This window comes from Hippoglossus hippoglossus, chromosome 18 (genome assembly GCF_009819705.1).
Source record: "Hippoglossus hippoglossus isolate fHipHip1 chromosome 18, fHipHip1.pri, whole genome shotgun sequence".
NCBI classification, from domain to species: domain Eukaryota; kingdom Metazoa; phylum Chordata; class Actinopteri; order Pleuronectiformes; family Pleuronectidae; genus Hippoglossus; species Hippoglossus hippoglossus.
Genome location: NC_047168.1, coordinates 16,480,456 through 16,496,692, shown reverse-complemented (window position 1 = coordinate 16,496,692; position 16,237 = coordinate 16,480,456). Strand labels below are relative to the sequence as shown.

The following is a 16,237-nucleotide window of genomic DNA, read 5'->3' as shown; positions in this document are numbered from 1 at the left end:
AAACATTTCAGCCGTTACAGAGAAAATAAGAAACGAGGTCAGAAACTGTGGTGGAATAAAGTTGTTTATCATTTGAACACAGCCTGAATGAAGGGCACCACAGGAAGTCGTGCTGGGGCACCACAGGAAGTCGTGCTGGGGCACCACAGGAAGTCGAGCTGGGGCACCACAGGAAGTCGTGCTGGGGCACCACAGGAAGTCGAGCTGGGGCACCACAGGAAGTCGAGCTGGGGCACCACAGGAAGTCGAGCTGGGGCACCACAGGAAGTCGAGCTGGGGCACCACAGGAAGTCGTGCTGGGGCACCACAGGAAGTCGTGCTGGGGCACCACAGGAAGTCGTGCTGGGGCACCACAGGAAGTCGTCTCAGTCGTCAAGGAAGAAATAATTTCCGCTCTTCTTCTGTTCAGTGTCCTGAGAAAACAAAGGGAAACGGTCAGAGTGATGAGAGCAGTTTGAAATCATGAGAATCACTCAGGTAGAATAAACAGCAGTTTGATGTTGTCAAATCTTTAATCGTGTATAAATCAAAGTTGTTTCAAGAGTAGAAGTTCAGGTGTAAACACCTTGATGGAGTTGAGTTTGTTGATCCGGGGTCTGAAGTTGTTTGGGTCTCGTCTGAACGTGATTTCCAGCAGCGACAGGAAACGGTTCATTCCTGCCAACAGACCCTGGGGCCTGACCGAGAGAAATTCATTTTAAATACAGTTTAACGTTTGAGCCTTTTTAAAAATGTCTTTTCTCATCTTACGTGTTGGCGGCGGTCTGCCTGGAGGGAATACCGTCGAACACGATGACTCTGTCGGCCAGGTAGGTCGCCATGATGAAGTCGTGCTCCACGACGAACGCAGTCTTCTTGGCGTGGAGGATGTACCTGCACACGTGTCGGACATGAAGGAACATGAAGGAAGATTCAAACAGGAAACAACTTCACAATTTCTTTTTATTTTGCTGTAGAATTCTGGGTAAAGTAGCGTGTGACCTCTTGATGACCCTGGCGGCCATCAGCCGCTGCTCAGAGTCCAGGTACGCCGACGGTTCGTCAATGAGATAAACATCAGCAGGTTTCCCCAAACACAGAGTGAGAGCGACTCGCTGCAGCTCGCCACCAGACAGGTTCTGCACCTGGAGGGAGGAGGGGGGAGGGGGGGGCGTTAACATCCCGTCAATCAATCGGAATTAATCATTCAATTATAATCAATAATTTTTGCTCACGTCCTGATCGATGATGCTCTCGATCTGAAGCGGCTTCATCACGTCTGTGATGAACTGAGGGTGAGTGTAGGCGTCTCGGATCTTCTCATGCAGCAGAGCTCGGACGCTGCCCTACACACACACACACACACACACACACACACACACACACACACACACACACACACACACACACACACACACACACACACACACACACACACACACACACACACACACACACACACACACACAGGGTTAGAGGGGTCAGGGGCTAACCCCCCTAACCCTTTATATTATATATATTTATAAATAAAAAGAAAACAGAAAAACAACCAAACATAGAGAAGTTGTTTATGTTTAATGATTGATGCCCTCCCCCCCTCCCTCCCAGCAGGATGATGTAATCAGCAGAGCTCTGATCTGGATCCAGTTATTTTTCTTTCTTTCACATGGTGAGTTTTTTTGCTATGAGATAAATCCTGGTGAGAACACATTGATAGTGGTGTGTTTGTCATAGAGTGTGTGTTAGTGTGTGTGTTAGAGTGTGTGTCATAGAGTGTGTGTTAGTGTGTGTGTGTGTCATAGAGTGTGTGTGTGTCGCTGCAGGTGTGAACTGAGCTCACTGACGTTATGTTTCATTGTTTTCAGCTGCTGATGAAACAAACCTTAAACTTGGGGCTGATGGTTTGAGGCTTGTAGCTGACGAGGAGGGTGGGAACATCACCTGGGGGGGGGGAAGAGAAGGTCAGAGTGTGTGTGTGTGTGTGTGTGAGAGAGAGAGAGAGGAGGTCAGAGTGTGTGTGTGTGTGTGTGTGTGAGAGAGAGAGACAGAGAGAGAGAGAAGGTCAGAGTGTGTGTGTGTGTGAGAGAGAGAGGAGGTCAGAGTGTGTGTGTGTGTGTGTGTGAGAGAGAGAGAGAGGAGGTCAGAGTGTGTGTGTGTGTGTGTGAGAGAGAGAGAGAGGAGGTCAGAGTGTGTGTGTGTGTGTGTGAGAGAGAGAGAGAGAGAGGAGGTCAGAGTGTGTGTGTGTGTGTGTGTGAGAGAGAGAGAGAGAGGAGGTCAGAGTGTGTGTGTGTGTGTGTGTGTGAGAGAGAGAGAGAGGAGGTCAGAGTGTGTGTGTGTGTGTGTGTGTGTGTGTGTGTGTGTGTGTGTGTGAGAGAGAGAGAGAGAGGAGGTCAGAGTGTGTGTGTGTGTGTGTGTGTGAGAGAGAGAGAGAGGAGGTCAGAGTGTGTGTGTGTGTGTGTGTGTGTGTGTGTGAGAGAGAGACAGAGAGAGAGAGAGAGGAGGTCAGAGTGTGTGTGTGTGTGTGTGTGTGTGTGTGTGTGTGTGTGTGTGAGACGCTCACCTCCCTCGTCAGGTTTGAGTCCTCCAGCCAACATCCTGATGAAGGTCGTCTTCCCTGTGCCTGCACACAAACACACACATTTTCACAACCTCCACTTTTACCTTGTTGTGTTCACAGCTGCCTGTCTCACTGTCTGTCTGCCTGTCTCACTGTCTCTCTGCCTGTCTCACTGTCTCTCTGCCTATCTCACTGTCTCTCTGCCTGTCTCACTGTCTCTCTGCCTGTCTCACTGTCTGTCTGCCTGTCTCACTGTCTCTCTGCCTGTCTCACTGTCTGTCTGCCTGTCTCACTGTCTCTCTGCCTGTCTCACTGTCTCTCTGCCTGTCTCACTGTCTCTCTGCCTGTCTCACTGTCTGTCTGCCTGTCTCACTGTCTCTCTGCCTGTCTCACTGTCTGTCTGCCTGTCTCACTGTCTCTCTGCCTGTCTCACTGTCTCTCTGCCTGTCTCACTGTCTCTCTGCCTGTCTCACTGTCTCTCTGCCTGTCTCACTGTCTCTCTGCCTGTCTCACTGTCTCTCTGCCTGTCTCACTGTCTGTCCACAGGATAACAGGATGGAACATGGGCCCTGACAGAACTCATTAAATGTTGTTTACCCTCATCAATGCTGCTAAAACCTTTATCTTTCTGATGTTCTCCTTTACACTTGACATCTGTTCACTTGTGTCCGTCCTGGGAGACGGACCCTCACATGTGTCTCTGAGGTTTCTACCTTCTTTACCTGTTAAGGTTTTTTTTAGTAGTTTTACTCTTGTTGAGGGTTAAGGACAGAGGATGTCTCACCTTGTTAAAGACCATGAGACAAACTGGGATTTGTGAATATGGGCTATACAAATATAATTTGATTGATTGGATCTGGATAACGTGGCTGACGACAGCCTGAACATCAGAGGAGAACCAGAGGAGCCGTGTTCATCATCAAAGGGAAACACGCACCGTTCTCTCCCAGCATCACCATGATCTCAGAGTCCGTGAAATCCCCTCCTTTAATATCCAACATGAACTCGCCCATCTTCTTGGACATGTCTGGATACTGAAACACAATCACAACAAGAAATCAACCATGGCAGGATCCTTAACATCTCCACGCAACCATCACAACACAAACATCTCCACGCAACCATCACAACACAAACATCTCCACGCAACCATCACAACACAAACATCACAGCCATCACAACACAACCATCACAACCCAACCATCACCACGCAATCATCCCAACCATCACAACACAAACATCACAACACAAACATCACAAGACAACCATCACAACACAACCATCTCCATGCAACCATCACCACGCAATCATCACAACCATTACAACACAAACATCACAAGACAAACATCACAACACAAACATCACATCACAACCATCACAACACAAACATCACATCACAAACATCACAACCATCACAAGACAAACATCACAAGACAAACATCACAAGACAAACATCACAACCCAACCATCACAAAACAAACATCACAACCATCACAAAACAAACATCACAACCATCACAAAACAAACATCACAACCATCACAAGACAAACATCACAACACAAACATCACAACACAAACATCACAACACAACCATCACAAAACAAACATCACATCACAACCATCACAAAACAAACATCACAACCATCACAAGACAAACATCACAACACAAACATCACAACACAAACATCACAACACAACCATCACAAAACAAACATCACATCACAACCATCACAACCATCACAAGACAAACATCACAACACAAACATCACATCACAACACAACCATCACAAGACAAACATCACATCACAACCATCACAAGACAAACATCACAACCATCACAACACAAACATCACAAAACAAACATCACAGCACAACCATCACAAGACAAACATCACAACACAACCATCACAACCCAAACATCACAAAACAAACATCACATCACAAACATCACAAAACAAACATCACATCACAACCATCACAAGACAAACATCACAACCATCACAACACAAACATCACAACCATCACAAGACAAACATCACAACACAAACATCACATCACAACCATCACAACACAACCATCACAAAACAAACATCACAACCATCACAACACAACCATCACAAAACAAACATCACAACCATCACAAGACAAACATCACAACACAAACATCACAACACAACCATCACAAAACAAACATCACAAACATCACATCACAACCATCACAAGACAAACATCACAAGACAAACATCACAACACAAACATCACAAACATCACATCACAACCATCACAACCATCACAAGACAAACATCACAACCATCACAAACATCACATCACAACCATCACAACCATCACAAGACAAACATCACAACACAAACATCACATCACAACACAACCATCACAAAACAAACATCACATCACAACCATCACAAGACAAACATCACATCACAAACATCACATCACAACACAACCATCACAAAACAAACATCACATCACAACCATCACAAGACAAACATCACAACACAAACATCACAACCATCACAAGACAAACATCACAACACAAACATCACAAACATCACATCACAACCATCACAACCATCACAAGACAAACATCACAACACAAACATCACATCACAACACAACCATCACAAAACAAACATCACATCACAACCATCACAAGACAAACATCACATCACAAACATCACAACACAACCATCACAAAACAAACATCACATCACAACCATCACAAGACAAACATCACATCACAAACATCACATCACAACACAACCATCACAAAACAAACATCACATCACAACCATCACAAGACAAACATCACATCACAAACATCACATCACAACACAACCATCACAAAACAAACATCACATCACAACCATCACAAAACAAACATCACAACCATCACAACCATCACAACACAAACATCACAAAACAAACATCACATCACAAACATCACAAGACAAACATCACAACCATCACAACACAAACATCACAACCATCACAACACAAACATCACAACCATCACAACACAACCATCACAAAACAAACATCACATCACAACCATCACAAAACAAACATCACAAACATCACATCACAACCATCACATCACAACACAACACAACCATCTCAACCATCACAACCATCTCAACCATCACAACACAACCATCACATCACAACACAACCATCACAAGACAACCATCACAACACAAACATCACAAGACAAACATCACAACACAAACATCACATCACAACCATCACAAAACAAACATCACAACCATCACAAGACAAACATCACAACCATCACAACACAAACATCACAACACAACCATCACATCACAACCATCACAACACAAACATCACAACACAACCATCACAACCATCACAACACAAACATCACATCACAACCATCACAACACAAACATCACAACCATCACAACACAACCATCACAAAACAAACATCACATCACAACCATCACAACACAACCATCACAAGACAAACATCACAACCATCACAACACAACCATCACATCACAAACATCACAACACAACCATCACATCACAACCATCACAACAAAACCATCACAACACAACCATCTCAACCATCACAACACAACCATCACAACCATCACAACACAACCATCACAACACAACCATCACAAAACAAACATCACATCACAACCATCACAACCATCACAACACAAACATCACAAAACAAACATCACAGCACAACCATCACAACCATCACAAGACAAACATCACAACACAACCATCACAACCCAAACATCACAAAACAAACATCACATCACAAACATCACAAAACAAACATCACATCACAACCATCACAAGACAAACATCACAACCATCACAACACAAACATCACAACCATCACAAGACAAACATCACAACACAAACATCACATCACAACCATCACAACACAACCATCACAAAACAAACATCACAACCATCACAACACAACCATCACAAAACAAACATCACAACCATCACAAGACAAACATCACAACACAAACATCACAACACAACCATCACAAAACAAACATCACAAACATCACATCACAACCATCACATCACAACCATCACAAGACAAACATCACATCACAACCATCACAAGACAACCATCACAACACAAACATCACAACACAAACATCACAAACATCACATCACAACCATCACAACCATCACAAGACAAACATCACAACACAAACATCACAAACATCACATCACAACCATCACAAGACAAACATCACAACACAAACATCACATCACAACACAACCATCACAAAACAAACATCACATCACAACCATCACAAGACAAACATCACATCACAAACATCACATCACAACACAACCATCACAAAACAAACATCACATCACAACCATCACAAGACAAACATCACAACACAAACATCACATCACAACACAACCATCACAAAACAAACATCACATCACAACCATCACAAAACAAACATCACATCACAACCATCACAACCATCACAACACAAACATCACAAAACAAACATCACAGCACAACCATCACAAGACAAACATCACAACACAACCATCACAACCATCACAACACAAACATCACAAAACAAACATCACATCACAAACATCACAAGACAAACATCACAACCATCACAACACAAACATCACAACCATCACAACACAAACATCACAACCATCACAACACAACCATCACAAAACAAACATCACATCACAACCATCACAAAACAAACATCACAACACAACCATCACAAAACAAACATCACAAACATCACATCACAACCATCACATCACAACCATCACATCACAACCATCACAACACAACACAACCATCTCAACCATCACAACCATCTCAACCATCACAACACAACCATCACATCACAACACAACCATCACAAGACAACCATCACAACACAAACATCACAAGACAAACATCACAACACAAACATCACATCACAACCATCACAAAACAAACATCACAACCATCACAAGACAAACATCACAACCATCACAACACAAACATCACAACACAACCATCACATCACAACCATCACAACACAAACATCACAACACAACCATCACAACCATCACAACACAAACATCACAACACAACCATCACAAAACAAACATCACATCACAACCATCACAACACAACCATCACAAGACAAACATCACAACCATCACAACACAACCATCACATCACAACCATCACAACACAACCATCACATCACAACCATCACAACACAACCATCACAACACAACCATCTCAACCATCACAACACAACCATCACAACACAACCATCACAACCATCACAACACAACCATCACAACACAACCCTCACAACACAACACAACCATCACAACACAACCATCACAACACAACCCTCGTCTTTAAACCAGAGGACCAACATGGAACTGGTTCTCGTGAAGTCTTAAATGTGAAGTAGAACCAGACGACACATCACGATGACTTCACTGATCCAAGTGAAGAAGACAGGAAGTGAAGACGCACCTGGTAGTGACGGAGTCGCTTCACCTCCTCCTCATTGGCCGTCTCTGCCACTTTGAAGACCAATGAGGTCTCACGGAACCTGAGGTTCTCCGTGGGAACGTAACCATCCAGGAAGATGTTGATACCTGCAGGACGGAGAAGGAGGAACGAGCTGAAGCAGTGGAAGAGACAATCGGTTACTGTGTGAGAGTTAGTGTGACCCTGTGTGTGTGTGTGTGTGTGTGTGACCCTGTGTGTGTGTGAGTTAGTGTGACCCTGTGTGTGTGTGAGTTAGTGTGACCCTGTGTGTGTGTGAGTTAGTGTGACCCTGTGTGTGTGTGTGTGTGTGAGAGTTAGTGTGACCCTGTGTGTGTGTGGGTTAGTGACTCTGTGTGTGTGTGTGAGTTAGTGTGACCCTGTGTGTGTGTGTGTGTGTGTGTGTGAGTTAGTGTGACCCTGTGTGTGTGTGTGAGAGTTAGTGTGACCCTGTGTGTGTGTGTGTGTGTGTGTGTGTGTGGGTTAGTGTGACCCTGTGTGTGTGTGGGTTAGTGTGACCCTGTGTGTGTGTGGGTTAGTGTGACCCTGTGTGTGTGTGAGTTAGTGTGACCCTGTGTGTGTGTGTGTGTGGGTTAGTGTGACCCTGTGTGTGTGTGTGTGTGTGTGTGTGAGTTAGTGTGACCCTGTGTGTGTGTGAGTTAGTGTGACCCTGTGTGTGTGTGAGTTAGTGTGACCCTGTGTGTGTGTGTGTGTGTGGGTTAGTGTGACCCTGTGTGTGTGTGTGTGTGTGTGTGTGTGTGTGTGTGTGTGAGTTAGTGTGACCCTGTGTGTGTGTGTGAGTTAGTGTGACCCTGTGTGTGTGTGTGTGTGTGAGTTAGTGTGACCCTGTGTGTGTGTGTGTGAGTTAGTGTGTGAGTTAGTGTGACCCTGTGTGTGTGTGTGTGTGAGTTAGTGTGACCCTGTGTGTGTGTGTGTGTGTGTGTGTGTGTGAGTTAGTGTGACCCTATGTGTGTGTGTGTGTGAGTTAGTGTGACCCTGTGTGTGTGTGTGTGTGAGTTAGTGTGACCCTGTGTGTGTGTGTTACCCTCTCGGACACTGAAGGGCATGGTGACCACACCGTAGGCGCTGGGGACTCCGTACAAACAGCAGATAAAGTCGGACAGGTAGTCCAACACACTCAGGTCATGTTCCACCACGATGATATACCTGACACAAGTTAATAGTAATAATTATAAACACCATGATATAAAATGAACATGAACTGAAACCGTACACATTATTGCTTTAACCAGGTGAGTCACCTGTCGGGGGTGATGAGCGAGCGGATGGTGATGGCGGCCTTCAGCCTCTGTTTCACATCCAGGTAACTGGACGGTTCGTCAAACATGAAGCTGCAGCAGAGACACAACAGCCGTCAGTGTGTGTGTGTGTGTGTGTGTGTGTGTGTGTGTGTGTGTCCACACCTTGTACAAGTGTGTGTGCGGCTTCCTCACATGTCGGCCCTCTGGATACAGACGACTGCGCAGGCGAACCTCTGCAGCTCGCCGCCGGACAGATCCTCCACGTTCCTCTCCCGCAGGTGAGTCAGATCTGCCCGGCAACAGCCAATCACAATAAAGATCCAGTCAGTTTGTGTAAACACTATGAATCATATCAACATCTGCAGGAGCCGTTATGAAGTCATGAGCCCGGAGCTGGAAGAAACGTCTTTGACCTCAGGTCCTCGAGGTAGAGTCGGAATCTACATTCACAATTTACCTTCTGAGTCGTGGGAAACTTTGTTTAACCCTAACCCCCACAGGACCTGTGTGTGTGTGTGTGTGTGTGTGTGTGTGTGTGTGTGTGTGTGTGTGTGTGTTACCGAGCTGATCACAGACGATTCTTTGTGTGTCTGTGTCGTCTTTCCTGCTCAGGATGGCTCCTACCGACCCCTGGAGGTAGAGGTGAAGAATTACACCCAGCCCTCAATGGTCTGACCCCCCCCACTGAACTTCCTCGTTACCTTGACGGTCTTCGGGATCTGGTCGACGTACTGCGGCTTGACGATGGCCCGCAGGTCGTCCTCCAGGATTTTGGTGAAATAGTTCTGCAGCTCGGATCCTCTGAAGTACGTCAAGATCTCCTGCCAGTCTGGAGGATTCTGGGAAAGTCCGGAGGCCACAGACGGATTCCATCAATGTTCAGTTACATACGAACACATGAGCAGCAGATTCTCATGTATGTTATTATCAGACACACGAGAGATGGAACATAAGTATGACGTAGAAGATGAATATGAAATAAGTGTGAAAAGTGAAATTGAAACTGAGAAAACGTGTTTTAATAACCATAACGAGTTTTATTATTGCTGAGATAATTAATAAATAGAACATTTTGATTTAGATTCCAGACGATAAAAAAAGACGAGCGTGAACAAAATTATTCACTTTATTTTAAATCATTGAATTTCCTCCATATTTTATTCTGATTCTTATTTATGATTCTAGTTCTACTTTACTGTGTCAAATAAAAAAAAAAGATTAATAGAAACTCATACTAATTTAATCAAATCAAAAAGAACAGAAAAAAAATAGAATGGATTAGAAAAGAATACGACTTTTTAAATCTAGAGTAAAACTGAACATATGCTCATATTTGATCTTTATTTGAATCTGCTGAGTATTTTGATCCATGTGATTTATGACATGAAGACAATTTCAGACGTTTGGTGGGAGAGAAGCTCCGCCCACATCTTATCTCATCCGCACAGCAACAAACGACGCTCAACGTTTCCATCTATCAGCAACATGTGTGTGTTTGTGTTACACTCACATCACTAAGCTGTGTGTGTTACACTCACATCAGTAACATGTGTGTGTTACACTCACATCAGCAACATGTGTGTGTTTGTGTTACACTCACATCACTAAGCTGTGTGTGTTACACTCACATCAGTAACATGTGTGTGTTTGTGTTACACTCACATCACTAAGCTGTGTGTGTTACACTCACATCAGTAACATGTGTGTGTGTTACACTCACATCAGCAACATGTGTGTGTGTTACACTCACATCAGCAACATGTGTGTTACACTCACATCACTAAGCTGTGTGTGTTACACTCACATCAGTAACATGTGTGTGTGTTTGTGTGTGTTACACTCACATCACTAAGCTGTGTGTGTTACACTCACATCAGTAACATGTGTGTGTGTTACACTCACATCATTAACCTGTGTGTGTGTTTGTTATACTCACATCAGTAACCTGTGTGTGTGTTTGTGTGTGTTACTCACATCGTACTTCCCCAGGTTGGGTTTCTGTTTTCCAGCCAGAATCTTCAGAGCTGTGGACTTCCCGATACCGTTGGTCCCCACAAGACCCAGAACCTCACCAGGTCTGGGGATAGGCAGCCTACACACACAGAGACACACACACAGAGACACACACACTTTACAAAAACTGCAGAAAATACATAAATCCTGTTTAAAAACAAAATCTTCCACATATTAAATCTGAATGATTCTTTCCTGTCGAGATAAACAAATAGATCTCGTTCCAACTGAGCTCAAGCGTTTGTGACCAGAGAATCTGAAAAGGTTAAGTCAGTGAATCTATGAACTGATGTCACGTCTTCAAAGTTCATTCGTTTCACCTGCGGATAAAACTGAGATTTTATTTTCCCAGAATTCACTTTGCTCCCAAACAGCAGCCGATCTGTTCTGCCACCGGTTTGAACCGTCTTCAGATCAGATGATTTCCTGGAGCATGTGCATACTTTGATATTTGACGCTGGAGCTTGACACGAGTAAAAGGGACATGTCCTGGAAGACCTCCGTCCTTTTTAAAGCTTGTAACTCTTGTTCAGTTCGAACAACAAGACAATAACTCAGTACACACAGGGTCAGAACCCGACAGCTGTTCATATACTGTATACAAGTTATTATTGTTTTAAATTCACTGGTGTCAGATCAGTTCTCTGTCCAAACGTTAAAGTCCAGGAGTAGAAATATGGAATCAGAACATGTGACACATTCACAACATGTTCATCATCATACAGAGAAAATGACGTGACAGACGTGTGTGTTAAAGCGGCAGCGTACCGGTGCAGTTTGAAGGAGTTGGCGCAGTATCGGTGTGTGGTTTCCTTCTTCAGGTTGCTGGGCAGGTTGACGATAGACAACGCTCCAAACGGACATTTCTACAAAGACACAACGACGTCAGAATAACCAAACAACACCCACAAAAAACACAACACAATAAATCACTGATTCATAGAAACCCCATCAAAATAAAGTTGGGTTGTCTGTCACAATCACCTGCCCTCCATCATAAACCCCCCACACGTCGTTACCTTGATGCAGATACCGCAGCCGATACACAGAGACTCGGAGATCCACACGATCTTACTCTGCGGCGTCACCTCGATGCACAGCTTACCTGAGAACACACAGGAAGCTCCTTAAGAACAACTCCGCTCCTCCATCCTCATATTACTGAGCGAACACTCACCCATCCGGACCACGGGGCAGCTCTTCTTGCACTCCTGACGGCATTTCTTAGGTTTACATTTGTCGTGGCTGACGATGGCGATCCTGGTGTTTTTATCCGCCATGGTGGAGGCTGGGCCGCCGGACGCTCGCACCCGAGGAGCTGAAACAGACCAAAGAGAAACGATGTGATGGCGAGGAAGTCTGGAGGAGTAAATGAATGTGGCACAGCTGATGGTGAAATTCAGACAGACAACAACTCTGCTGAAGCAACACATTCTGGAGTGAGCAGCCTTTAACAAAAGGCTCCGGCCAGCAGCTCCAGCTGATGGTTTCAGGTCTAAGGCTGTAAAGTGGTTTCATGGATCCCAGCGGCTCAGGCCATGGGAGCATCTCTCCTGGGGCCTCCAGGCGGAAGCTCCCGGGTTCAAGGCGTGTCCGGTTCAGATTCATCTTGTGTCGAATCAGTGAATTGAAACGAACATGTCACTTCTGTTCGCTTGTGACTCGTCACATTCGACCGCAGACTCGTTGTGTGACGTCCCAGTTGGATTCGTCCTGGTGATACACGAGTCCCTCACGAGCCGAATGCACGTGCTGACCCCGGAGATCACACAGGAACCTTTCATCTTCTACCTTTTATCTTCTCACCTTCATTAGAACACGAGACAACTTGTAACCCCAGAACAAGTGAACGGGATGTGGCTCCACAGAAAACAGTGCAGCCGCGGCTGCGTTGAACAGACGTACATGTTCAAAGTGTCACGTGAGATCACGTGTGTGTTTAGTTAGCTGCGGTTTAAATGAACGCTAACTACGAGCTAACCGCGGCTAACACGGAGGAGCTAGCCGTTAGCTTCGCGTTAGCCGCGGAGGCCCCGCACTGACAGCTGCTCAACATGGTACATTCGGCGGAACGAGGCCGAAGAGAGGCGGTGGAATCCGGGAGGAAGAGTCCGACACTCACCGCTGTTCGGCTCCGGTTCCCGTGCTCGAAGGAATCAGACAAGAAGCGACGTCAGCAGAGAAATGATCCGCAGTGAAACTTCTTCTCCGCAGCAACGTGTTCGTCTCCTGGAGCCGGCGCCAAACATGGCGGCGCACACGCACAAAGCGCGCGCCGGTGCCGGTGACGACATCAGGACGCGACTCCTCGGACGCTGCAGAGTGGGAGATGTAGCATGTTAGCTCGTTAGCTTGTTAGCCTGTTAGCCTGAAGCTTGAGTGTGTTTGTGTGAACGCGCCTCGCGTCTCGCGACCTGAGACTTTGAACGACTGTCACCGTGAGTTCAACTTTTATTTTGACCGTTTGAAGTTAAGTTTGAGCGCGTTGGACCAACGTTAGCTTCACGTTAGCTTCTAAAGCTAAATCCAGTCAATCCATCCAGTGCATAACTTAGTGCATCTGTGAATAACATGTCAGGAACATCTTTATCCTGAGGACTAAGAAGCCACACGCTGTATATATATGTTCTGTAACGTTAGTGTCTCATACAGTTTGTATTTATTCTGTACGTTGAGGATCAGTAAAGATCCGAACTGTTTTTAAAGCAGACATATTATGCTCCTGTTCTACAATTTGATTTAGTTCCTGAAACTAACGTCTGGACGTAACCATAGCAACAGTCGAGCTGAATGGAGACAAATGGCTGATGGAGAGAACGTAGTGTTCCTGCCGTATCAGTTTGAGCCAGAGTCAGATCCTGAAGAAGCTGCTGAAGACGCTCGGGAGTTAAGGCCCCAGCAGGAGGTTTCTGAACGGTCAGTGACCATCCCATAATATGTCTCCTTTAAAACACAACGTGTCCCTGGGATGTTGTAAACGTGACTCAGATCCACGTGTTCTTTTCTTTCTCTGTGACAGGAGGATGGCCACGCCGAGCAAAACGCCACCGGGCGCCGACCCCAAGCAGCTGGAGCGGACGGGGACGGTCCGAGAGATCGGATCCCAGGCAGTTTGGTCGCTCTCGTCCTGTAAACCCGGTCAGACCCTGTGTGTGTGTGTGTGTGTGTGTGTGTGTGTGTGTGTGTGTGTGTGTGTGTGTGTGTGTGTGTGTGTGTGTGTGTGTGTGTGTGTGTGTGTGTGTGTGTGCGCGCGCGTGCGTGCACACAGAGAAACAGTGTCGTTGCTCTGTGCAGGTTTCGGGGTGGACCAGCTGCGAGACGATAACCTGGAGACGTACTGGCAGTCGGACGGATCGCAGCCTCACCTGGTGAACATACAGTTCAGGTAACTGAGTTCTTTCAGTACGAGGACGTGTTCATGGTCAAAAGCTGCACATCTGGATCTGACCACTAAACAACACCCGGAGGTTTTTTAACCATGTGGATGTTTTAAAAAAACCTTTATCTTTGGGATCTGATTCTGATATTAGGGAGTAAAACATGTTCGATATTAAATCTGCATCTCTACATGTGACAGCCTTTTCACTCCAGAGTCAAACATGTTTATTTATTCTAACACAGATAATAGTGAAATGGGACAATCTGATCACCTTGAGCAGTTTGTGCTGATAGATACTGTAAATATTAAAAATCACACACTGATGATAAAGAAATGTAATGATGTTTGATATTTTACACCATGAACCTTATTCTTAAAAAAAATGTGTGTGTGTGTGTTGTGTTCAGGAGGAGGACGACGGTGAAGATGTTGTGTATTTATGCTGATTATAAATCTGACGAGAGCTACACGCCCAGTAAGATCTCTGTCCGAGTCGGCAACAACTTCCACAACCTGCAGGAAATCCGGGTAACACACTGGCGTCTTCTGCCGTTTGCTAAACAGGCGGACGTTCAGAACCTGACTTCTTCTTCTCTTGTCTCTGCAGCAGCTGGAGATGGTGGAGCCGAGCGGCTGGATCCACATCTCTCTCATCAACCAGGTGAGGAACTGTCGAAATAAACCTTCATGAGTGGAAGTCAGTTTGTTTTTCTGTGTGCTTAATCGTGTGTGTGTGTGTGTGTGTGTGTGTGTGTGTGTGTGTGTGTGTGTGTGTGTGTGTGTGTGTGTGTGTGTGTGTGTGTGTGTGTGTGTGTGTGTGTGTGTGTGTGTGTGTGTGTGTGTGTGTGTCAGCGGACAAACGAGCCAATCAGCACCTTCATGATACAGATAGCCGTGTTGGCCAACCACCAGAACGGCAGAGACACTCACATGCGGCAGATTAAAGTCTACACGCCGGTGGAGGAGAGCTCTATCGGCAAGTTCCCACGATGCACCACAGTGGACTTTATGATGTACCGCACCATCAGGTGATCTGGACCCACATGGGACCGCCGCACTGTGTTCGCCTCCAGGGGAATTCTGGGAAATCTGCTGGCTCCTATTTGATGGATCCTGATGGGATTTACTCTTCACTATAGTTACTGTCACATAAGGAAACTTAAAAACACACAATATTTAACTGAAACATCTGTATCGCCCCCTGGTGTCTGGTTACAGTACAAGTCATAAACTTCCTCCATGTTAGCAGATGGGACATGGACCAAACAAACAATCTCAGTAGACGTTAAATAAATGTTTGTCAAAGATGTTTCTGTCATTTCAGGTCGTTCTTCTCTCACTGATGTTTGTTCAAGTGTTTCTGATCAGTTACATTTTTTGAATTTCTTTAAATAAGAAAATATGTTAATAAGAATAAAGGAGAAAAGCAACACCAACTTTTCACCTTTCACAGACAAACCACGCCCCCTACAGGCAGAATTACATTTAGA

At 45.2% G+C, this 16,237-nt stretch overlaps 2 protein-coding genes across 7 annotated transcripts in view; one reads left to right on the top strand and one right to left on the bottom strand.

Moving 5' to 3' along the window:
- Positions 1-13,625, bottom strand: part of abce1 (ATP-binding cassette, sub-family E (OABP), member 1) — a 13,683-nt gene extending 58 nt beyond the window's left edge. The window contains exons 1-20 of one of the 4 annotated variants that reach the window (XM_034615245.1): positions 13,491-13,625; positions 12,546-12,686; positions 12,388-12,473; positions 12,137-12,234; positions 11,330-11,447; positions 10,057-10,194; positions 9,916-9,985; positions 9,548-9,644; positions 9,356-9,445; positions 9,139-9,260; positions 8,079-8,203; positions 3,474-3,570; positions 2,540-2,599; positions 1,862-1,920; positions 1,215-1,325; positions 982-1,124; positions 751-873; positions 566-677; positions 364-413; positions 1-156 (exon numbers count right to left, since the gene is read on the bottom strand). The exon at positions 1-156 is cut by the window's left edge and continues 58 nt beyond it. In XM_034615245.1, coding sequence (XP_034471136.1) covers positions 366-413; positions 566-677; positions 751-873; positions 982-1,124; positions 1,215-1,325; positions 1,862-1,920; positions 2,540-2,599; positions 3,474-3,570; positions 8,079-8,203; positions 9,139-9,260; positions 9,356-9,445; positions 9,548-9,644; positions 9,916-9,985; positions 10,057-10,194; positions 11,330-11,447; positions 12,137-12,234; positions 12,388-12,473; positions 12,546-12,648 — 1,800 coding nt within the window. In that variant the 5' untranslated portion in view covers positions 12,649-12,686; positions 13,491-13,625 and the 3' untranslated portion in view covers positions 1-156; positions 364-365. Of the gene's footprint in view, positions 157-351; positions 414-565; positions 678-750; positions 874-981; positions 1,125-1,214; positions 1,326-1,861; positions 1,921-2,539; positions 2,600-3,473; positions 3,571-8,078; positions 8,204-9,138; positions 9,261-9,355; positions 9,446-9,547; positions 9,645-9,915; positions 9,986-10,056; positions 10,195-11,329; positions 11,448-12,136; positions 12,235-12,387; positions 12,474-12,545; positions 12,687-13,490 lie in introns of all 4 variants that reach the window. The other 3 variants (XM_034615243.1, XM_034615244.1, XM_034615242.1) reach the window with 3 other exon arrangements.
- Positions 13,626-13,668: 43 nt separating this feature from the next.
- Positions 13,669-15,973, top strand: anapc10 (anaphase promoting complex subunit 10). Of its 3 annotated transcripts, none has more exons than XM_034615268.1 (7): positions 13,669-13,806; positions 14,112-14,284; positions 14,388-14,506; positions 14,663-14,753; positions 15,155-15,275; positions 15,355-15,408; positions 15,600-15,973. In XM_034615268.1, the coding sequence occupies exons 2-7, from the start codon at positions 14,169-14,171 to the stop codon at positions 15,777-15,779; spliced, it is 681 nt and encodes a 226-aa protein (XP_034471159.1). In that variant the 5' UTR covers positions 13,669-13,806; positions 14,112-14,168; the 3' UTR covers positions 15,780-15,973. The 3 variants fall into 3 exon arrangements, with proteins under 3 accessions (XP_034471159.1, XP_034471161.1, XP_034471160.1); XM_034615269.1 differs by having other exon boundaries at positions 13,717-13,796; positions 14,121-14,284; XM_034615270.1 differs by lacking the exon at positions 14,112-14,284.
- Positions 15,974-16,237: the final 264 nt, after the last annotated feature.